This window comes from Eutrigla gurnardus (assembly GCF_963514095.1).
Source record: "Eutrigla gurnardus genome assembly, chromosome: 20".
Taxonomy (NCBI): domain Eukaryota; kingdom Metazoa; phylum Chordata; class Actinopteri; order Perciformes; family Triglidae; genus Eutrigla; species Eutrigla gurnardus.
This window is the reverse complement of record NC_139931.1, coordinates 15,596,090-15,621,285: the sequence shown is the minus strand read 5'-3', so window position 1 is coordinate 15,621,285 and position 25,196 is coordinate 15,596,090. Positions and strand designations below refer to the sequence as shown.

The 25,196-nt window shown below is 42.9% G+C and overlaps 1 protein-coding gene across 1 annotated transcript in view; it reads left to right on the top strand.

Annotated features, from left to right (window-relative positions):
- The first annotated feature begins 348 nt into the window (after positions 1–348).
- Positions 349–25,196, top strand: part of grb2b (growth factor receptor-bound protein 2b) — a 28,068-nt gene continuing 3,220 nt past the window's right edge. The window contains exons 1-4 of the mRNA XM_084036864.1: positions 349–512; positions 2,080–2,333; positions 21,683–21,780; positions 24,701–24,823. Coding sequence (XP_083892990.1) covers positions 2,256–2,333; positions 21,683–21,780; positions 24,701–24,823 — 299 coding nt within the window. The 5' untranslated portion in view covers positions 349–512; positions 2,080–2,255. The remainder of the gene's footprint in view (positions 513–2,079; positions 2,334–21,682; positions 21,781–24,700; positions 24,824–25,196) is intronic.

Sequence of the window (25,196 nt, the reverse complement as noted above, 5' to 3'; positions counted from 1 at the left end):
TGACCCTTTCATTTCATTATCATCATTAGATAGATAGATAGATAGATAGATAGATAGATAGATAGATAGATAGATAGATAGATAGATAGATAGATAGATAGATACATACATACATACATACATACATACATACATACATACATACATACAGTATTATATATTATATAACATGAGGCTACTTAAAGTAATGATATGGGATAAGTAAAAGCAGTTGTAGGCCCAGCAGTGATGTGGTGGGTTTGGCGGACAAGAGGAGCAGACTGACAGGGAGGAGCTCCAGTCACAACAGCAGGCGGACCCTCCCAGCAGCAGCAGCAGCAGCAGCACGGCGGAAGGAAGGAAGCGGAAATAAAACCTTATGCTAGCAGCTACGGGCTCCTAGGACGGGCTGTGAGCGACATCAGACACACATCGTTTGTTGCCCATCGAGAGGAAGCAGGGAGTGGGTAATTACACGATAGGGGTTTTTCTGTTTGTTACGGTGGCTGCGTCGACACGGAACATCTCGAGTGGTGAGTTCGCCCCCTTGTGCTTTCACTCTTTCTCCATAAAAGTTGTGTTTCCTTTCGCGACGCAGGCTAGTCAAGTTGAGTTAACGTTAGCTGCGCTAACTGTGCCACCGAGCTAGCAACAACAGCTCGCGCTATGAAGAAGAAGAGGAGAGAAAAAAAGGTGTTTTCTTCCTTTTCACGTTTGCCAACGTGAAGCTAGCTTGTAGGCCTCTGGCTTTACTAAAACAGCACTTGTTTGTTTTGAGGCGGGCAGCTTGTTCCGAGTAATGCCACCGTTAATGTGCCCGGTGCGATACATTAACGGGGGTTAAGTTTGGCGATCGCGCTGCATCGCAGTTATTGTTATCCGACCGTTAGCCGGCATGCTAGCTCTAGCGTTCTACAAGACTGGGCGCAGGCTGCTTGCTGGAACGGAATCGAGGCATTCGATTAAAAACGCGGCGTGATGCTCAACATGGTACCCGACTACATGCTGGAACCTGACAGGTTTTGACAGTAAACAATCATGCGAAGGTTGTGAGTCCGTGCCGAGGTACTACAGGGCGCCAGCCTCCCTTTTCTGTTACTTTGCCTCACCCGACGTTACTACTGTCACTGGTGTGACCGTGGGGGGTTGAGTTGTTGACAGTTGTATTGCTCTATAAACAATGGCTGCAGTCACATTTCTAGAACTTAAAGTTAACGATAACGTCCATTGACTTTCCTAGAAAAGGCGTCTTGTATCTACTCTGTGTAGCTAAGCTATATCCGCGACGAGACACCATGGATTGGTTTAGAAAAACAAAACACTATCAACGCCACAAGTTTGTTGCTCTTTTGTTGTGGTTGTCATGTATCTTGCTGTATTTGATTGAATAGCGCTATTCGACACATTAGTGTGAACCCATTAGAGCTGTATGTAGGCATGTTAGCAAACAGCTTTAATGAGATAACGTAGCTTTATCCATTTAGCCCAGCAAGTGTAGGTTTAGCCTGTGTATCACTGTCAGCTCTGCTTAAGTAGGCTACTGACTTATCTCTGCTCGGGCCAGCCTGTACCAATGGCCATTGATTATGCAGTGAATTGGACGTGGCCCATTAACTGCAGCAGGGAAATGTAGGCCTTCACCCCCAGATGAGCAGCAATAGGATGCTATATTTTGAATATTGTGAGACCTCAAAGTGTGTGATGTTTACATTGCAAAATAACAGTGTTGTCATTACAAGGAGATACTTATAAAAACGTTTTACATGTGTAACGAGAAGTCATTTGAAATGAACATAAAGGAGACATTATGTTCGCACTTCTATTTATATTTTTAAGTAGAGGTCTGCCAAAAGTGGAGAGTAGATCAGATATGATTTGCTCCAGTTCCGCTGAAAACAGTGGCTTGTGAAATGAACTATCTGTGCCAAAACCAATTATTCACTTGACCTCTGTTCTGTAGCTTTTGAACGTCTTAATTACATTTCTAAAGGAGGACCTTCATATGCCTGGCTATCGACCTCACCCTCCCCTCTACAGTTGTTGCTAACTCTTCACTTGATTTAAAGCCTGACTGTGTGTCACGCTGTTTCTTGTCTGCAGGTACCTTACTGTGACCTTTATGTGAGGTCTAAGCCGTAAAGGAGCGGGTCATAGACGGGAGGAGAGACTCGGAGGAAAGCATCTGGCCACAGACGACTGGATAAGTGTTTTTATTTTTTATTCAGCCACCGAAACAGGACAACAGCCAAGCGGTTTTCCAGCACGCAGCAACAATCATGGAGGCCATTGCCAAATACGATTTCAGAGCTACTGCTGACGATGAGCTCAGTTTCAAGCGCGGAGAAGTCCTCAAGGTAAGGAAAAAGCTATTCAATCGTCTAATGTTAGGACTTGTCCGCATTACTCATAATTATGAAACCCTGGAAGATCTTTTCTTGCTGTAACTTTAATCCACGTGTAATTAATCATGCTGTGTCTTTCCTGTGGAAAACGAAAGTGCCATCAAGAGTTTCATTGTTGGTTTCAGGTAGTCGTTTTCATTAAACACAATAAGTTAATATCTTCACCGAAATAATGAGCCTGTATCTTACAATGTGATGTTATTTTTCATCTCTGTTTTAAATGTTCATACCCTTGCCAGAAGTACCCATCAAACTTAAACCTACATTTAAAATAAAAAACAGAGAGAAGAGACTCGGGCTGTTGCTTAAAATCCCAAACACCACTGCGTCATGTGATGGTGCACATGGTAATTACATGTGGCGACAGAACAAGACAATTTTAGGTCTAGAAGCTGTGGCCCATTGTGTGATAGTAAAGTATGCTAAAAGAGCAATGCTAGTGTTACACTGCAAAAAGGGCCAGTGATTAAAGAGGCAAAAGGCGCCGGCCTTTTGTTCCATTATGAAGCATCTAAAGTGCTCTCTGTGAAACCCCAGGCTCGTCCAGATCCTCAGGCATTAGAAGCTTATTTTAAAGCCTCATGCTCTCTGGTTGCCTGAAAAAACATTTGTCACTCTGACCTTGATGAGATAGCCCAAGATATTAGAAAGTACATTCTGCAATTTCCCTACACAATGATTCACTTTGGATTCAAATGCAATCATCATAATCCCTGTGTTTAGAGTCACCGTGACAACGAGCAGGATGAAGAGGTGGCAGTTGGGAAAAATTAGATAAACCTTTTGTATCGTCTGTGAAAATGTGTTTTGGTAAACGCTCGGATAAATAGTTAAAGGTTGATATTGCATGACTTTAAGAATTCCCGTTCTCCCCCTCTGGCTTAACGGTCCGTCCTTGTTTTACTATAAAAAGGGCCGCCTACGGTTAAGATGGTTCTTAGAAACTGCTCGTAGGCTTTTGGCTGACAACAGGGTGAATAGCCCCTTTTGTAAAAGATACATTTGTAAAGGGACCACACAGCTTCGTGCAACCTGTCATCTTGCTCTGATCATAACAATAAGTAGTTTTTACGGGCAATGTCATCGTTGCCGGACGTGCCGGTCGGTGGAAACCTGTTGCGATGCAACTTATCTTTTTATCACCGTGATATTAATTGTGTTTTCTTGTTGCTCCGGATAGCCTCAAACAACTGTAGTACTAAGGGATCAACAGGGGCCGCTACATAAACACCCTCAAAATAGTTTTGCTGTTGTATTCCTCCCACAGAGTCTTGATCTTAACTGTGAAGGGCCCTCTGTTTTTCAGTCCAAGTGAGATGAGTCCGCTCCTGTGCCAATGATTCTCTAGCGTGCAACACTCGTTTTCATGTGATCCTTGATTTTATTCTATCATATAATAGACTGTGTGCGTGTGCGTATGGGTGTTTGTGAGCGAGAAATATAAAAGTCGGCTGTCTCGACTGTTCTATCTGGGATGAGTGCTGTTTTTTTTTTTTTTTTTTGCTGAATAAGAGATTTGATTGGGGAGCTTGAAAAGATTTCTTATCTCACCAGGGGGGCTGAGAGAGAGAGAGAGAGAGAGAGAGAGAGAGAAGGAGAGTCAGCTCAGGAAACACTGAGCTAAATCGGCGTTCTTATTAAATTTACATAGGAGAAGAGAAAGCACTGTACTTTTCCTCTAATTTCAACAGCTACTGGGAAAGCTCCAGCCAGATGGCAGAGCTCCAGTCAAATGTTAATGGGAAAATACCACAGAATCTTCCCTGTAACTGACACCGTTAGAGTTGAGATGTGCCTATTGGTGCCTGGGTAATTAACATTAAACTGTATCTATTATGTTGTGACGTACTGGTTTAATGTTCTGCTTATTGTTTTTCTAACTGTCCAACTCCTGAATTGTACTTCTCAGTTCCCTTTATGCCATGCGCGTCAATTCTCTGAATTCTTGATTTGTTTCCTCCCTTGCAAGATGCTTTTTCTGGCGTTTTTTATCTCCTTTACAGAAGTCCCCTGGAAAGTACGGCCATTTTACAGAAATGGTTAAAAAAAGAAGCACTTCAACTACCCTGTTTAATGTGATGTCATTAATTTATTAATTACAGACCAAGCCATATCTTTTGTTCTCAAATCTGAACAGAGTATATCATGTAGCCAACACCACCTGACATACTATATTAACATACACAGTTAATGCCTTTATGTGTACATTAGACCAGTGCTTCACACACAAGGGCTAAATATTTATGTATCGTGGCCTTGCATATTTGACCCAGCGAGAGTGTAACGTAAGTGCACAACCGTAGAAGCTACAGAAAAGGGCTTCGCAGGTTATTTCTGGACGGAGACTAGATCTGAAATGGGGAAGAAAAGTCTGTGTGACTGTTGCCTCAAGCACCGTGCACATTTCATCTGAATCAATTGTTGGATGCTTTGCCCATAGGACCGGTTCACTTTTTGAGACGGAATGAATTGGCCTGATGTTTGTCAGATAACAACCCCCCCCCTTCTCCGCTTCTTTCATCTTTTATTATCCTATTTGTGGTTCTCCTCATAGTACTCCTACATTAGTCTCAAGACCGAGTCTTTCTCCCCCGGGTTAACTTATGAGAAACGGGATGAAACAAGCTCCTGACGTTCACTTAAATATACTCGTACACTAAGCTACACCTTCTTCTACATGGTCTACAAGTATAAAGCTGCAGTTTAAAGTCATTTTGGCGCTCTTTCTGCAATGTTTTTTATGTAATAGATCCAGCAGTTATACTCAAACTACTTCTTATGTCCCACCAGAATATCAGAGTGTTTCATACCGATTTAAGCACAAAATGGTAAGTTTAAAATGGTCCATTGTGTACTCCCAAAACAGGGCCTGAAAACAGAAAAGTTGTGATCTATAAAAACAATCTTGACGGGAAAATATGCAGAATCTCTGAATGCACATTGTGGAGACGGGGAAATTGGCGACACAGATGCTGAGGTGGTGAACTGAAGCCAGAATGTAGAAATGTAATTATATTATACGTCCCACCCATTTAATTCACTTCCTTTCACACATTACTTATAGCTCCACTTCATACAGACAGATACAATGTACTGTATACACACAATCTGTGAACAGCTGATGCCAGTTTCACACACTCTGCACGTCTTCACCTCCTGCACATGTGGATTGTGTAAATGTGATGAATGGAAACCAGCCTTCACACACTCGATCCATAGCCTCATCATGAGTCCTACTCATGATGCAAATAGATAGGCCTGCAGCTGCATGATGGATGCACTGTCACTGTTGGAGTTACGCGGAGGGAACGAGTGTTCTCTCCCACGCGAGCCTCGATTTCTGTGTGCGAAAAATTCCTTCAACGTTCATGACGTGCTTCGCGTTGACCAGGGCTCCAGACTAACTTTTTGCATTGGTAGCACTGGTGCGCCTAACGGCCCCCTTTATGCAAAATGCGGCAGTAGACAATAACGCACTCCTTCGTAGAGACGTCTGTGTCGCCGTCAATCATGAATGACGTGTACGTGGCGTTTCCAACCTCCGCAGCTGTCTTGTTCTTTAGTGTCGGCATTTTTTTCATCAGAATAATTTCGGGCTTAAATTTAGTGAACGGCAACTCCTCCTTTGCAATATTGTATGCGACGTTGAATTTTATAATCATTTCAGATTCCTCAGCGGACGTGATTGATACAGCCTGACGCTGAAATGCAGCTGGATGAGGGGCCACTTTATTAACACACTTATCACGTCATGTAGTAGGCCTATGCTTTTTGGACATATTGCGCTTTTTCAATGTCTCGATGCGAAATGTTGTTGACTCCTCCACAAACGCACTATTACCGGCCAAATGCTGACCGCACTCCCGACAATAAATGCAGTGCATTGAGTCCATTTCTTCATCGTACATCAGCCAGGGAAATTGCTTCAACCAGTCCTGTCTGAAGGCATATTTTTGGGCTTTTTAATTAGTCTCGGGGCGAGGCTTTCTGACTCTCTTCATTTTCAAAGAAAATCGAAGCGCTCATTGTCGAAGCGCTCAGAGTACCTGCTCTGCTCGCTCGCATTTTCGAACTGACACAATTTACAGCAGTGTGAAAAGGACCACAGCCAATCAGAGGCAAGGACCCGCCCGAGCTCTGTCTCTTATTGGTTTAGACCACGATACCGTCAGGAGAACATAAAGAGATGCTGCGCTTATGATTTTTTTTTTCACCCGAGCAGCGTTAGGTGCACCTGTGCGACCTACAATTTTTTCAGTCGCACTCATAAAAATTTTGGTCGCATATGCGACCAAAATGGTCGCACTCTGGAGCCCTGTTGACCCACTTGTAGTTGAACGTGGGCAGGATTTGATAAACTTATGCCCACATTTCTAGATTTTTGATAAAGGAAATTGCTGCGTACGTACATCTCCTCAATTGTATGTATGAAAATATTTAGTATTGATCATACACATTGTTTGAGGCCTTTTTTTTTTTTATTAGTTGCCTCAGAGAAGTATTTAGTAAAGCAACATCAGGTTGGTCTCTCTTGCTCACTATCTCCCTTTGCTCTTTGCACTCTGCCTTTTAGACCGGTTGGACATTAGCTACATAGCCACCGTTTCAACATGAATAATACTAAACTAAATTCCTCCTCGCGTAGCCACCGAAACAGATTAGCAATAACAAACAGCCTAATGAGAGTGCTCCATTTATTTCAAACTTTTGCAGATTGTGGTGTGTGTGCGTGCTGCTTTTTGCTCCCCACAAGCGCTTGAAGAAGTGCTTCTAAAAAGAAAACTTCCCTGAGGTGGTGCGTGTGTTTGTGGTGGCTCCTTTGCTTCCATCAGCGGTGCTATCTGGCTGCTGATGCTAATACTAAACAGCTCTGCTCTTAGGACAAAGGGCCCCTCTCATGAGGGAGCAGGCTCGTGTTAAGGCTTTTGCTTGAATGTAGCATCCTTCAACTTCTCACCATTTTCAGTATCACTGGGCGACAGCGGCTGTGTTGCCATCTCCAGCCCCCGATTCGGCATAGAGGAAGATCTGTTCACTACTGCTTTTATTCACAATGTCGCTACCTTTCACTACACACTACTACGGGACGCTCATCTTTATAGGGCTTTTGGGAATTGTAGACATCATTGCATTCAGCATACATGGCTGAAAGGATGCCAGTGTGGTTTGGTGCTGTCGCCTTCTAGGCCACGCCTTTAGTAAGAATCATCGGCACAAGCAGTACAGTTGGTTACAGATAGAGTGACTCAACCAAAACTCACCGTGCCGAAATCCAAAGATTAGGCAGCTCTGGCTTAATGCCACGCTGCAATTTTCCTCCTCGTTTGAATAGCTTTCATAAAACACCTTTTTATGTAAGCATTTATCTGCCACCGAGGGGATCAGAAGGTTGATTTAGGGACATGAAATCCTGATGTGCCTGACGAGTGAAACGCCCCGACTGTGCGTGCTGACTTTTATCACTCGTTGTAAAAAGTATCCGTGATGTGGAGTGATTACAAATGGGACATGCCGGTTCGTCTGGCATTAAGTATGAAAGATGCAAATGATATTAAATGTCATATGAGTTTCCCTTATATCCTATAAAGAGGTCTTTGTGATGATGCTAAGTCACACTGGAGAATATTTGCCAGAGTTGATTTGGTTTGGTTTTGCTTGCTGACTTTTGTTTTGGTCGACTATGATCAGTCGGATTTTTGTGTTTGTTTTTTTCCCCGCTCGTTGACCATCACCTTTAGATCGTCCCGCTTTCATTCATAATACTATTTTGTGACAACACAGTAAATGGTATCCGTTGGATGAAAGGGAGGCCGTATTGTCCAATTCCATCAGAGTATGTAGTAATCAGGTTTCACAACTGTCGACCAGTTAGCGAGCATTGTGTCACCGTGACTCACACAGCTGGTGGACCAGACCAGGCTCCCCTCTAATTTGCAGCCTTGAGTCATACAAGCGTTCTTTATAATTTGCCAGTTCACGAGTAGTGAAGCAAAATGTCACGTTTTAACATAGAGTCCAACCCCTCGCGGAGTCAGAACCATTTCATGTTTCATAAAATGTGTAATTAGATGTGTGTGTATTCTGCATGTTGGTTTTGCTCATTTTGTATCAGTAATTAGCCCACAGAGCTATTTCTAGTAACTGTATTCGCTTAATCAGAACCCAGAGCTGGATTTTTTTTAAGTCTTAGATTAATGGATACAAAAATATAAAAATTTGAATGCACTAAAGCTGGGCTTTTATGTCAAAATGTCTTCCTGCGTTAATGTGCAGAAAGTGGGACCATGACAAATTTGCATCATGCAGACTAGAGCAGTTTCACAATGTGGTCTCCCATCATGCATAGACAAAAAAGGGGAAATTGCCGCTGGTGAGCGGAATGTCTTTCGCTAAATATAACTGCATACTGTAAGAATCGTAGCGTTTCATGCCTCTCTTACTCCGTGTTCGAACTTGTATAACATTCAGAAGTTGACATTGAACGGTGCGTTCTACACACGCATACTTTTTTAACATCACTACTTGAGATACTGGAGATGACTTCCTAAACTTGAGTTAAACTTTATGACAATCGTCATATTCACGCAGGTACATGCATGACGTTTAACCTCATTTAACCCATCCTAAGCAGCAGGTAGATTGAGGTTCAGTGCCTTGCTTGAGGACTGTGTCACAGACCAGATCCTCAAGCAATAGTTTGATCACTAGTTGAAGCTCTTCCTTCTGAACGCAGCACTTGTAAACTAGTTTCAAGGAGAGCCTTGTTAGCCAAGTGGTTACAGCATGTCATTCAACGTACGTGTGTGTAAAGAAATAAAGAAAGGTCTAGTTTTGTACGTATGAGAACCTTGTTTACATGACCTGTTGCAGTAGTATTACAATAGAGTATGTCGCATTCATGTAAATCATTGTTTATTACAGCGGTCTCTTGGCACAAATACATAGATTCACATATCACATGAACATAAATTGAATACAGATCAACCAGCCACTTCTACAGTAAGTGGTAACTGGTCCTATCACGCATTGTTGTTTGACCAGTTTTATGATCAAATCACCTGTTTTTTTAAATGGCTTGCCGAGTCATATTCTGTGTCAAAATGCAGATCTAGAGGCAAAGCAGCAGGCATGCGGTGGCTACAGAAGAGTGGGCATTGCCCTGAGCGCTGTACACTCTCATTTCCTCCTTAAATAAATAAAGATTAACAGCTCTGCTAGCTGACAGGATTAGCTCCTATCAACAGATCTTTGAACTGTGCCCATGCAGCACCATCGAAGATGTGCCCTCCCATCTCGCTACTTCTTGAAACTGCTGTCTTCAGTTTCAGATCATTTTTTATTTGAGCTCTGGTCGAGTCGTACAGCTCTGTCAAACTTATATTGCAGCCACTAATGAAGTAGTATGCCATAAAATTCCAATTTAAAGTCACCCGAGGAATTGAATGAGGGCTTTCCAATAGATTACCAATAGAGCCGAGGCCTTTGCGGAACATTAAGGCGCTCAATGGCTATTATAGTAGGCAAAAGAGAACATGTAATTCATTGTTACAGTGAAAAAAAAAAATAATTCACAGTAAGTCAGGGACATTGCAAAAACAATAAGGGGGTTGCTGCAAAATGCTAATAGTGACTGACTATTTTTCTGCTCATCGGGTCAATATCAGTTTCCGGTTCAGCTATTCTCTACTTAAAATGTCTAAATATTGTATTATATACATTACAGTATTTAACATTGACCAGCTGTGTGAGATATTCACCAAAGAAGAGTCTTTTCCTTGAGAAAGCCGGCATTGTATTTATTTATATTTTTGAAGGCCAGACTCAAATGGAGCTTAGTCTGTGGTAAAGGTGTCTAGTCTGTCCCAACATAAGTGTGTCCTTGTATCTGCATACGTACACGCTTACGTTAGTGCCACAGCGTAGCTGTTTTCACATCCTGTTTGATCTGTCTTCCAACACCCAGCAACTTCCTGTGTCTCCACAGCAAACTCGAGCAGCCCTACAACGTGCACCTACCGCACCGCAGCGCTGACTTCACACAGAGAAGCACAAGCCGGGTCTTTTCCTGACACGTTTGGAATCTAGTGATCGCTCTACTCGCAGCGGAATAGCAGTAAAATGATTTTGCCTCAGCAAGAACTCACCGTATTTGAGTCGCCCTGATACAGACATCCTGTTGTCCCTCTTTAGGGTTTGCACTTTAAAGGAAAATGGAGCTTTTAGCCAGTTGCTTCAACACTTCCACCCCTCCCCTGATTAATGGTTCCCTCATCGCTGATTAGTGCTTAGGGTATTGATTTCCATTCCCTGTCCACTTGACCACCACTGAATAGAGGAAGAGCTGCATCAGTGCTGCCTTGTGATGCCTGAAAGTCTTGAAAATCCAAACCTCACTTGAAAGCCTCCTAATCCTTTATTAGTTCCAATCCCGGATCCTAGTTGATTTCCCCCCGTTTCCTCAACACTTTACAGATCGATTCCATCTCCTTTCTTTTCCAGCTTTTTGAAACAGAAACGCCTGTTCAGCCGCTAGCAAAAGTAAGCTAATCAATAAGGGTATGATTTTAATATAATAACTGAAAGGCTTAGTTCATATTTTTTTTCAAGTAGGGTGGTAAAAGGTACTTCACCTTATTCTAATATCTACAGTAGATGGCTCATGACAGTTCCCGGTACTCCTGTGGCGAGATGGCGACCACCATCTAACTTAGTGTATGTGTTTATGAGCAGTGCTGTACCTAAAGGGTGAATTAATAGATATGTTGCTCACGTGTAGTTTTTGGTAAAGCTGAGATTCCCCCTTCTTACACTGCCTGAGGCCTTATCGGATCTCCCTGTGATCCAAGCGACTGCGTGTGTGTGTTCAGTCCATATTTGCATAGGAGCAGACTCTTTTCTAATTAAGTACTGAATCTCTGGAGAGAGAGCTTAGATAAGTACACTGACTCATTTATTTTCTCTCTTCTTACTTGTGTCTAATTCAAACAGTGTGACCTTGTTAATGTAAGAGAAGCTTTTTTTTTTTTTTTTTTAAAAAAGGCTTTTCTATAAAGTATGTGGCCCTCTAACAATGCATGCATCAAAGTCAGCTTTAAAACACACAAAACACAATGTGAGTCAGGAGAAAGTAGCATTTCAGTCTTTTGTGTTTGCAAATGATTTTCTTCTAGATGAGAGTTGAGGGGGAGGAATAGCAACCCGCCGCCACCAGCATGCTGCAGTTCATAAGACCAATGGAAGGAGATGTGGAAACTGCAAATATTGCCTTAGCTTAGTAATGGAAGATGGTGTGTTTGCATGAACCTTTTCCTGCCTCTCTACCTTTTCATTGTTGGGCTATTTTGAGTGAGTGAGTGTATTTGAGGCATCTGCTCCAAGTCAACATATGACAGACCAGCGACTCCCCACTCTGGTCTAATAGCTGCCCAACTGGCCATGGTTTAATATGTCGCCACTCATTCCTGATGCTGAAGTTGAAGCACTCTCTCTTGAATTGACCCCCTCTCTCCCCCTCCCTTCATTTCTGAGGCCTTGCTTTCTCACAGCCTGTTAGAGTGGGAACTTGTTGTTGAGGGTGTTCACTAAAAAGATATGTGATGCAATTATACTGTTCAGGTTTTTTTTTACAAATTGTTAAGTCATACCAGTATGCGTTTTAAGAGTTTTATAGGGACACAGCTGGTAGACCATATGCAGAGTAGCAGCTGTACAGGTGGCATTCGCTAGTCCCTTATAATAGTCATCACTGTGGGTATTATGATTGTAATTTCCCTATCCATAATATGCTAATCATTCCATTGTGGAATTGTTACTACAACATTGTTTGCATATAGCTGTATCTTTATTTGTTTGTTTTTTTAGTTCCATTGTTGGAACATACATTTTAATACGTTGGTCACAGATAATAGAGCTCTACATAGTACACAGAGAGAGATTTCAGACACAGCCTTTGTGTTTGTAGACCTCCGTGGTAAATGCACATGATTCTATTACATTTTTCTCTCTCAAAATAATGACCTCAAAGAGCCTCTCAGTTTATAGCTTAGGAGCAATGTTATCACTTATTGCACAGCAAAGATGAGCAGCTGAGGGCAGATAATGTGATAATAATGTGTCGGTAGAAATGCATATGATTAATGGACGGCATGGTAAAACATGCTGTCCTGAACTGAAGGGGACACTAGAATAGCAGTTCTGTTTCAGTTGAATACCTTTTCTTATTTTATTTTTTTTTGCGTTGTCATGTCCTGTACTGTACATCCTCTTCATTGCAATAAATAAAAACAGGAGGGAGCGAGAATATCTCCACAACATATGCAGGTTAGATGATTCATCTAATGGACACCCAAAATACAAAAAAAAAAAACAGCTCAATGCAGCGTGGGAATGAAAAGCCAAGTTTCTCCTTCAGTGGACTGATGGGGTATCACAAAAAGGCATTTAGCTAGCCAGCTACCGCAGATGGAGGAGCGTGCAGTCCACCGAATAGCTAGCTTGGCTGCTTTGAAAAAGAGATGCCCTCATTTTATGTAATTTGCCCCAGAGGAGTTTTCCTAAGCCGATCACAAGGAGCCTGATTCTTCAAAGTGGTCCTCTGTCTTCTTCGTTGGCTTCTCTTTCACTCACACATTTTCTGTCGCTTTCTCTCGCTCCTGCTATTCATCTCTCTCTCGATCAGAGTCGCCTGTCACCGCTTTTTTTGCCTTGTTTTTTTGCTCTTCGTGTCTTGCTCCCTCTGCCCGTTTTCTCGCTGCTCTTCCTCCCTGCAGAGGGTTGAGTCAGAGAGAGCTGTAATTAGATCTCGCTCCTTCTCATCTCCACATCACTCCCTCCTGATGTGCCATAAAGTCAATGATGGCTGTATTTAAGCCAAAAGTTATCATTCTTTCTCTCGTTCTCTCCTTTCCATCGAGTGGAAAAATAGTCCCGACACGGATAGGCCAATGATTAATACATTATGAGTATGACTGATGGGGCCATAATGACATATTCCTTGACATAACTGAGAAGGTGATGGATCGTCAACTCTTGTCTTACTCAGGTTTAGGATTGGTTGCCAGTCGTGTATGGTTGGTTCGTTGGTTAATCTCTTCAACAACAGCTGGTAGAGCCTTGCATTGGCATCAGACGGCAATAAGCCCATTCTCAACGCTATATAACAGTTGTTCCTAAATGCACACACTTGCCTAAGCTGTCACATCTGTTTACTGCACTACAGACTTTGTCGCTTTTTTCCTCCCTTTTTTTGAAGCTCAAGTCATTAGAGGACATTGCCAAAATAATCTGCACGAAGAATTCATACTGTGACAAACAACATGGAGATGTAAGAAAGAATCCTCCCCCGAGCCACTGGAGTCAAATTGACGATGAGAGGAAGAAGAAGTGGGGGAGTGTGTCTAAGATAAAATTATCCCTCCACATCAATTATCAGACTCGGACACCCATCTGTTTTGGAAAATGGTTCCTCATCTTTTCAGGCATTAAGACCTACTGTTCACTAGTCATGATGTTTTTTATCAACTACACTATAACGGTTGGATTGCCTGTTTCCTATTATGTCCCCAACCATAGACTTTGTATCCTGCATACATTAGGCAAAATATGTTAAAGACCTCCATTTTCCTTCATTACTTTAACAAAACACTGACTCTTTCACCTTTTCCTGCTGTACTTATAAATGCCTATTATTATAAATGAACCTTATACACTAGTAATAAAGTTGCACTTCATCGCGTCACGTGTGAGAACCGCTTCTTTTTGAGAAGCCACAGCAAAGCCACGGCCCACCTCTTCTGCCGGGTGTCCAACATTCAGTTTCAGCCCCTGATTGAGGTGTAATTTGTGTTTTGAAGCTACAATCGCCGCTCTATAAGGGAGGCTCCCCATGTGGTAATGGCCTCCAGCATTATTTTAATTACAAGAGTGTTACAAGCCTTCATTTACTGGAAACCCATGTAATCCCTCTCTGTGTGTCTTTCGGCATCGGGGTGGTGCTCATCGCCTGCCTGATCCAAGTCTGCTGCCGCCCCCCCGCTGGGAGCAAAGGAGGTCAAACTCATTTTGACAGCTTTTAGTTTTTTTTTGTTTTGTCAAAGCTGTTTTGCTAAACAAAGCGAAAAGTGGCCAAGTGTGGGTCTTCACACGACTCACCCCACCCCATCACAACCCCCAAACCTGCTGTGATTTTAAATCTGTCATCCTCTCCATATCCATCCATCTTGGCTGGCACGGTTGTTCATCTCTGGGATAACATATTCCTAAAATACCCTACTTTTTTGGGACTTGATCCCACCGTCCCTGCATACTGTCCTAGATACTGTACTGTATGGGGGGTGAATCACTGTGTCCCCTGTGTACGTTCTGGTGCCACCACAGTGTTCACTTCGGCTGCCAGTATGTCAAAATACCAGGCCTCAGATTCCATTCCTGCAGGACGTCCACGCAGTTGGCACCGTCGAACACACAGTATGCACACGCAGATTTCAGCCATCTCTGACTACTTGTGCCATCACAGACACTCTCTGACTATTTTCCCTGTCTTTTTTTGGGAGGGGGGAGCCAGGCCCAGCTGACGGCTCGATATTGTCTGATAGAAAATCACTGTTTACGGGTGACCAAGCCGCCGCCTCCACTGGAGTGTTGATTTTGGGAGCTCTTTTAGATTTAGTATTGCTCTTTAGACCAAAGTGCTTTGTCTTTTATTTTTTTATATCCTTCATAATTTCAATCTAGTTTTAGTCGACGACAACTCGAACCGCTTAGCAACGTCATAGTCGACGGAGTCCTTCTGACCACGTTCACTAGAGATGCGTAGGTCAGTCCAGTCGCACCCACCCGGCACATTATGAGAGCCAATCTGCACTGCCATGCAACATGCACCCTGACCTGCACAGACAACCTCATGTGTTCTAGAAGCACAATAGTCAGGACTGAAGACTGAGGAGAGAGACATGAGTGTTTTGAGGAAGAGAGGAAGGGGGAGATGCTGAAAATAAAGATCTTGTCTACATTTTAGTCTCATTTCATCAACGATATTGCACATTCAACACCGTTTTTGTTTAATGATGAAATGGCACCGACATTTCATCATTAATCATTCGTCAACATAAGTCATTTGTTGATGAACATTTTTCACCATAGTGTTGGTTAATAAAATAAAACACTGCCCCACTGGGACTTTGAAGTCTTTCCCATAGCAACTTTGTTGAGGATGTGTAATCTACAAATAGTCGCCAGATCATTTGAGCAGATTTCTTTGAAAGATAGTTTGTCATCTTTCTCCTTCAGTGTTTGCACATGGACTCAGGTTAAATGTTCCACATCCTTGCAAATGTGTTGCCCTGTTGCCTTGTTAAGAAGAGCCACTCCCTTATGTTGCATCCTGTGTTGATCCTGTGCAATTGCCATCAATATATTTGCGTGTGCTGCTCATGATCTGCGATGTGATGTTTGCGTTCCTTTTTTTTATTTAAATAATGTTTATTTCCACTCCGCTTCGGCCCACTGGCTCCTCTTGCCGGTGGCTGCCTTTGACTTTGCATATTACCAGGTCCACTGTTGTATCTGCTAATCTTCTGCGGTCTGATTAGATAACGTTTAAAACCACTGTTTGATGTTGTCCTGGTTGCCGTCTGGTGTGCAAATAGGCAGCACAAGGTTCTCTATCAGTTTCATTAAACTTGGTGGCAGACCCAACAGGCTTTGGCCTCCGAGGTTTCTGATGAAGCTTTAGCCTGTCTGTCTGTCTGTCTATCGGTCTATCAGTCTGACCTGCCGCACACTCAGATTAACTCACACTCCAGAGTAATCCCTGCTCCTGATTTATTGCAATCCCATGTGGACTGTGCGGACATGTGGTTTATTCGGCGTCTTGTTTGTTGTCCCTGCGTATCACACTCTCCATCTCGTGCGTGGCGATGCTTAGTAAGTCAGTCCTGTGTACGCGTTACGCAATCATGACTTCTTGAGCTGGGATATTTCTTTTATCCACATACTTAGTGTTTTACAAAGGATTTTCTTTGTGACGTTCAGTTTTAGGTGGCCGGGAAAACGGAAAGTAAGGATTTGAATCTAATCTCCTCGCGGTCATCACTTGCACCGCGTCCAAATCTAAGCCAGCAAAAGAAATCCATTCATGCTCTGCATTTGTTGTAAACATGGTTTTAAAAAAGTAAGAAACAGAAACTGTGTGTAACAATAGTGACTGCAAATGATGTCCTTTTTATTTTCATTAGAAGACGGAATAAAACCCAATCCCTTTTATGTTGCATCAGTTTCCCACATCAGCCAAAATAAATCTCTAGTGATTAATAACGTTTAAACCCTGTTTACACACGATATTAATTCATTAACAGAGACATATCTAATTAGAATTCATGCACCTGAGTATCTTGTGAATGATAGCTACATGTGTTAAGCGTCACAGATGTGTTTGTGGGTGGAAGTGCTATAATTGTGCGCTAGAGAGAGAGGGGAGAGACGGGGGAGGATGGTGTCTACAGTGGCAGCTGTGCAGGAGATAATCCCTGGCCTCGGCCTTAACCTCTCAAATCGAAACTCCTACAACTATTGTGGCTCAATCAGATTAAAGAGACAAAAAAAAAAATCTTCATAGAGAGGGAGAGAGGAAGGGACTGCATCTCGTCCAGAGCGCTGGCTCGGCTTGAACACAGACACGGCTCAGTCAGACACAATGCTGCGGTTGTCTTCTCTCTGTATGGTTTTAAAAAAAAAAAAAAAGTGCCAGCCAAGCAAATATTTTACTTCTGCTTTTCCTCATGGCTTGGCCATTCTTTCAGCTTTGAGAGCCCCCAGAATCTAAGTTCAAACGTCACTCCAAAGGCATGTCTAAGCCGGCCATTTTCACTGATTATAATATCCAGACTGCAGGTCTTATCTTTTTAAACACGTTGAGCGAATTTCTCTTAAATGCCCAAAAGATAAGGATGGGCACTTGTTGTATGGGACAAGTTGAATAAGTCTGACTATAGCAGTTTTTGCAAATGCGCTTATTTGCTTGGATTACCCATTGTAAAAGACAAATTGTTGTTTTGTGCAGATTAAACAATTGAGCCATAGAGTGTTAATTAGTGAGCTGGCAAATGCTGTTACCCAGCATTTGTGTCTCCTCCTGTTTCCTGTCTTTACACCAAACTAAGCTACAACTGCTGGCATTTATATATGCTATCTATTTTCTCATCTAACTCTCTGCCAGAAAACGAATAAGCGCATTTCCCCAAATGTTGAATTATTCCTTTTATAGTGTAATCTGAAAGAAAATGGATAATAATCTTTGTCGTTAGTTACTCAGACGTCTGCTACCATGCTGTAAATGCTGGACACTGTGCTAAAGAACTAAAAACACGAGAGCGTTGTCTTTGCGTTGGGTGACCAGAATGTGGATTGGTGTTTATCACGGCGTTCCGGCACGGATGTGGCTGTGGTCGGAAAATTGCCTAATTGAGGTCAGTAATGCTCGGGAGGCTGGTCAGTCCAGCCCTGTGCTGACATATTTGCAGGAGTCGAGGGAAGTCTCTCTGTCACTGCAGCTGCATGTTTTTGATTGGATATGATCAATAAGGGACTCTAGATTTGATGTCAAGTAGGGTCTGGGCATTTATACTACAGGAGTGAATGCAGTATTTAATGAAGTGGTTGAAAACCCCCTGACATGGTGCCCCCCCCCCCCCCAAACCTCCACCCTGCTGTTTCAGGAGTCAAATTGTTCTGTGGTACCAAACTTGCAAAGAACAAGTCCATATATTTTTTTTAGATAACAAAGGATCAGTAAGTTTATATAAAATACAATCCATGTTCTTGTTATTGACAACATGCTTTAACAATTTCAGTTTTGTTCAGTAGCTGCAGAATTGTGTGCTTTGTCTAAAAGATGCAACTGCATTTACTTGTTTTATACAAATCTTACTACATGAAGCATTTTGTGAAGCTATTTCAACACAGCTTCAAATAGGCAGTAGGCCTATCAATAGGCCAGTACTAGCCAGTATGCTGCTAACCCTTTCTGGATCTTATTCGATTGCTAGCATTGCTGTATGGCTCCTGTTGAACAAATACAGAGAATTCAGGCTACTGCACTTTTAGGCATTTGAGGCATTACCGATACTGACATCGGAACAACTCTGCATTTTGTATCGAGCTGAAAATTGATTGCATATGTACGCACAAGTGTCTTACTTGTTTGTTTAATGGTGCATTAAGAGCCATGCTGCTGTTTGCCCCGCTGTCAGCGTCATTGAGACACGGTCATCCCACAACAACACAGCGGTCTATGTGAGCATATGTCCCACTGCACCAAGGACGTGACCCCGATTGGTTTCACTCGGATGTCAGATGGGTTTGATTGTGCGGCGTAATGTTGCAGGTTCACATACGGAATGAACATAATCAAGAACATCAAGAAAGTGTGATCAGTAATTATAATGAATCTCCTGCACCATATATTGAAAAGTTAGATTGGGAAACCTGTTAGTGCAGACAGTGGCTTGCTTTTAAATCCAGAACTTTCACTTGGGCATCTAAGCACTTCATGTCAAGCTGAGGCATAGCGTATATTCCAGCACCTGTTGGGCTCTATTATTAACTTTGGTTGTAGACAGGGTAATTATGTAAGGTTACTGGAGTTCAAAGGACTGTCTGGGGGCATGTTGTGCTGTTTGCCAGAGGGACTCTCCTCCTCAACAATGATCAAATGCATTGTAGGCAGAGTCATCAGTGACATTATTTTATTGTGAACAGGGATTGTGGGTAGTGTTTGGATCATTTGTTTTGTCTTCTTTTTTTTGACTGCCTGTTATTACAAACATGCACAAAACACACCAAACCTTATTCAATAACAAATAAAAAATACAAACCAAAACACTGTAGAATAATGGAATCCTTAAAAATGAATGCCTTTTGATTAAACTGGAAGACGTGTTGCAGCACTTTGCCGTCCATCTGGGATGAGCAAAGCTAAAACCCCTCGTCCTCTCTGCCTCTTGAGCAATGCTCGTGTCTTGGCTCTACAGATTGCATTGTGGGCCAGTTTGGTTCCGAATGAAATATCTTAACGGCTATTCATGAAAGTTGTCTCAAGAGGACGTCTACTACTAATGTTGGTGATCCCCTGACTTTTCCCCCAACGCCATCATTGACATTTTTTGTGGTCCGGAGTGAAATATTTTCATATCCTTCTGAATGGCTTGCCAGGAAATTTGCTGCAGACATTCATGATTCCCAAACAATGAGTCCCTCTGATTTTGGTGATCCCCTGACTTTTCATCTTACGCCATCATCATCTGCAAAACGAATGACCGTCCCAACAGCCTCCGTTGTGCTAATTCGATTATGATCATTAGAGTGTGCTGGTGTTGCTGTTTGGCTTAAAGCGCCGCCGTGCCTAAGTTCAGCCTCACAGAGCCGCGATCATGGCTAGACTCTTATCCTAAACAATAGGCCGTGAGCTGACAGTGCCAGTGAAAATGTGAGCAGAGAACTGCATGTCAGCACTCAGCTGGCCGCAAGGCCATGCCGTGTTGGATCAGTCTGCCTTTGTAGGCGCTAGTTCTTAAAGGTCGGTTTGACGTGTCAACATACAGCCCAGAGGCTGAGGCCCTTTGTGTGAGTCCTGGCTCTGACACTGCCACATTGATGGCAGAAACACACTCACTCTTTGTAGCTCTTCCCATCTCTCTCTGTGTGTACCACATATGTACTCCCGTATCTATAAGTCCACTGTGTTACATGTACACACATCCACCTACCTACTACACCCCCCTACCCCCTTGATTTCAACCCACGCTGCTTTCGATCCAAGGCCACTCCCTGATCCAGTAATGCTGGTCTTGTGCGGGGTGAGCAGCTGGGGGAGGCCAGTGACAGCTGGCATTCTGCAGGCTCACTGGAGCAAATAGACCCAGGCCACTCACACTACACAGGGGCCAATTGGACAGCTGTCTTGGGCTGGGTTAGTGGGGAAATAATGAATTTAAAGGGAGAAGGAAGTGTTATGTTGGAAACATGTTTGAGTGTAATATGTGTTCAGTCAAGTCTTATTTTTTTTTGCCTGTTTGTTTTCTGGCTGCAAACGTCAGCTGCAGTAATGATTGCATGCTTACTGTAGCCAAAAAAAAAATGTATTCTACTTTTTTTCAATTATGCAGATGGGTTGTGATCTTGACACGAGTCGTTCTTCAGTATAAGGGCCTGTGTTGCTGGATGAGAGCGAAAGTAATGCTAGCCATGCTTGACTTCTAGCTGCTCAAAGAATCAACAGTGTGGTTGGATGACCTGTATGGCAGCCTTTTCCCTTTCCGTTGCCTTTCTGCTTGTTACCTTGCTGCTAATTGGTGGCGATAAAAAGCTTATCAAATGGGCTTTGAGTGCTTTTTGCAACATCATCCAGATACAGGATGCGTAACTCTGTTTTCCTCTGAATTTAGTTTACGTGTCGATGTTGCTGAAATGCCACAAAGATGTCAGTTTAAGGAAGGATATTGTGTACTACTTTTCCTGTTAATTTTACTGTCCCTTCTTCTCATGCTTTAATCTGCATTTCTTTTCGTTCTTGTGAAAGCATTGTTTCTGTCACATGCCTCCGTGGAGAATCTGAAAACTGAATAACTAGAGGCCGAGTTCTACAAAAGCAAAGTTATAACACTGTAGATAGTAACACTCAACAAAGTTTTTTGCAATGGCTTCAAATAATCCACATAATTTGAGTGCATTTCAAATGGCTTCTGGGGGAAATAAAAAATAAAAAATGTCAAGTTATGAATGGACCAACAATCACGGGCACTTAAGCAGCTGCTACAGCGTGAAGGTTAATTTCTTTCAGCACGATCAATCTCTCACAAGTGCGCTCACACTTAGACAAAGTGGCGCTCGCACATTAAGCTGGACGCACACCGATGCACCACTAGCCCGGCACACCTTCACCCTAGCCATGCTGTCAGACATGAACGCCCTCACAGCTGTCTGTGTCACTGAGGCGTTCTGCTAAATGAGCCTCTAGAGCTGAAGGCACAGGTTACATACAGACACATTATCAGTCCTTTTTAATTAGAAGGCTCTTTTGTAGCGTTTTAAATTGTATTTGTACTATTTATATTTGCCTGCTGCTCTCCCTGCTGTTAGTTTTGTAGTTTCCTAATATTGACCAAGCCGCTCTCTAACATGTGCTTCTGTAGTCACAGGAAATTAAAGGAAACGGCTCAAAGCTACATTTAGGAGGTGGATTGCTGCCCATGCATTTGTACAAAGCACTAACCTGAACAACTTTTTTTTTTGTGTGTCAACACCAGGTATTAAATGAAGAGTGTGATCAGAACTGGTACAAGGCGGAGCTAAATGGAAAAGATGGCTTCATTCCCAAAAATTACATAGAGATGAAAGCCCATCCGTAAGTATGATGCATGCCAGTTTCTCTAATGTCAGTTTGTAATTGTGTATCTGTGTCTTTGTGGTAACTGTGTGTGTGTCTGTGTGTCTGTGTGTCTGTGTGTGTGTGTGGGACCACATCAGAGCACCCCTGGAAGCAGGATCCTTAAAGGGTGCCAAATTAGTGCTCTCTTTATTAATGTGCTCGAGGCCTCTTACGCTTAATTGAATATTGACCCTTATTGCGTCATTGCTCGGGTGAGATCAGATGTACCTTCGTTTTTGTTTTTGGATGTCATTGTGGACGTTTTTTTTTTTATGGGGGGGCGGGGGGGGATTTAATGCTCTTGGGGTATTTTTGTTTCCCTGCTCTGTGCCAGTGTAAGAATACAGTCTTTATTATGGTTATGGGGAATCAATATTTAGCGGTGCCTCATTCATCTATAACAGTGAACCTCCCATAACCACCACATTTATACTGAGTGGAAACTTGTGTACAGAAATACAATATTTAACAATACAGAAATGTTGCTTGTACCATTGATAGATTGGTAGGCTGAAACCAAGGGGCAAAATAATTGCCCCCGCTTTCAGGTTATTCTGAAAAAAATTCTGTCATGTTTTATTCAGCTTTTATTGCCCAAACATAGCAATGATTAAACTCAGCGCTGTTTGTAGATCGTCTAATCGAAGCAATCTGTTATTATTAGAATTGACTTAATGATCAATGGAATTGGTTTGAATGACAGACCATGTGACATGAGGCGATGTCGGATTAATTATACACTGGCATGTCACGGCCAGTATTGTCGTCATAGCAGTTATCACTTCCTCCTGCGCTCGTGCAGTAAAGCTCACCCCTCACGTTGAACATTACTTTATGACTTTCTCATCAGGGCTTGAGGATTAATTGAACTGCCTGCCAGTTATCTCCTCCACATCAAAGACCGCTGCGTCGATTAGCAGGCTGTGCATGTGCAGGACTTGGCATTTCCACACAAGAGAAGACCTGACCTGGCTTTGTGGCGGAGCAGTGCTTTGTATTACAACTACTTTGTTCCACAGCAGGGCAACCGTTTATGAATTTGAACAAGTGTGGCTGAACCTATTCTTAGATCTTTATTTCAGCACACAATAAGGTCGCTGACTGTATGTGTTCCCCAGCCACGCATACTCGTCTCTCTCTCCAGTTTGTCAGCCTGGTCAAAGTTCACGTCGCGTGTCCGTGCGTCCCTGTGCTTGAAAAACAACATAAAACAACCTTGCTTTGCTTTCTTGTGTTCATGTTAACATGGAAGCAGCGATTCATAACATTGAGCAGAGGCATTATGGGGGGGTTGTTAATGGAAACTCGGCGCTTCCAGTACCTGCTTTTGAAAGTGCAGATAATTCTGTGGAGGCTCTTATTGTGAAAAGCCCAGCGGTCCAAATTTGCACTAATGTGGCATCCCAGAAGAACCACAAATCACAGACTGCAGCGATTGTGAGATTGTCTCATGTCTCATGTTGCTTGCCTTAATGGGCTCCGTTTTAAAGAGTTACCACATCCCAGGATGTCATCAAAACTTGTTTGGAATGACATTTTCCTTTTAAACGGCCCAATATTTGGTATGACTTGAGCCAGACCTGTCTCGGAGAAGTGCGGGAATTTGAGTTTGCTTATCATTGTGGTGACAACTGAGTGACACCCACAAGCAGCAGGCACCCACACAGCCGAACAGACGTGCACACACACATAGCAGTGCTATGCAGCAGAGCACAATGGAGTATGGCTCTGCTCCAAGTCCCAGTCCCCTCTGTTTGTTAACACACCTTTTCCCCATCCAACAGCCAGCGTTAGAGTGGTAGAGCAGCAGGAATGCTTTAGAGGTGTGGGCGTGCACGTCGCCGCCAGTAGTGCCAGTCGTGCCATTATGCTAATGTTTCCATGGCTCCATTAATCGCTCTGCTATCATTTTTATCAAACAGGGAAAGAGACGCAATGTGCACGCTTGCTTTGGTGCTACATCAAAAGTCGGCCATTTCGTTATTGATTTTTCACCTTTGCGTGAAGGAGCCAAGATGTCATCTTTTTAATTATTTACACAAGTAAAGAGCTTTCGCTGGCTTTGTCTCCCATTTGTCTCACCCCCTCTCTATCCATCTTAATCACTTCCCTTATTCCCTCTGTCAGGGTTTTCTCACAGTTCTGTATGAGCAGCATATATGCAACTAAAGAGAAATGTAGGCCACTTAAAAGTGATGGAAAACTTTCTGACTTTTCATCTCAAATTGAATCTGCTGTATTTTTTACTACTACTACTTCTTACTACTTGCCTAGAATCACAGTTTATCTTCTCAGATGCAATATGACATTTTCTATACCTAACTTTGGCCCACTGATCTGAGGTCATCAGTGTTTGCCTCTAGTGTTTTTTTTTTCTTTTACCTCCAGCAAACACTGTGATGTCATAGTGACGTCCGTTGTAGGACTGGCCAATGCTCTGGTAACCTTTTCCTTACTTCCTGGTGTGAACTTGCCGTATTGTTGCTCTTGTTGTCGGCAAATGGATCTCTCTGTCTGGTCCAAAGACCAACGTGAGTAAATGCTGGGTTATTTGGAATGGTGGTTTTAGTTGTCTCCACTGAGGAGCTTGGTGGATCAGTGGTTAGCACTCTCTCCACACTGCTGTGTCCTCGGGTCAGATTTTGTCAACCAGCACTAGGTGTGATGTTTGCATGTTCTCACATTCCCCGCAACAGTTTCCTTCCTCAGTCCACAGACTTGAAATTTAGCTGAACTCAGACTCAAATGTCTTCTTAATGTCTGTGTGATAGACTGACAAAGGTGTGCCCCACCTCTTGCTTAATGCATGATGGGCTGGGCTCCCCCTGTTACCCTTTGCACAATAAGCTATATAAAAGTAAAATGAACACCGTTCTACCGTTTTCTGCCTCCTCAGGTGGTTCTTCGGGAAGATTCCCCGGGCCAAAGCAGAGGAGATGCTAAACAAACAGAGGCACGATGGGGCCTTTCTCATCAGAGAGAGCGAGAGTGCACCAGGAGACTTCTCCCTCTCTGTGAAGTAAGTAGAGCCTACCCACATGATTCACACTCATACAGTTTAAAAAAAAAATTTTTTTTTATAAACACAATTTAACATGAACCTTACATCAGTTTACAGTCTCCTGACAAGTGATCAGGTTCATCTGTTTCCATTCTTGGTATGTCTGAGTCATTAGCCCCTTCCTTATTCCTGTGAAGGCTTCAGTGCTGCCCTCTGGAGACCGAAGCTCACCAGCTATGAGTTGTGTTGGACATCAGCCCTGCTAGTCCTTTGTTTTAGCTGACACGTAGAGGACTCATTTCCTCCTATTTGTCCCTCGCCATTCTGACCTTCCCCAAAAAGACACATCAGTTCACAGCAGGTCACATGTAAAGTTGAAACCAAGATATGG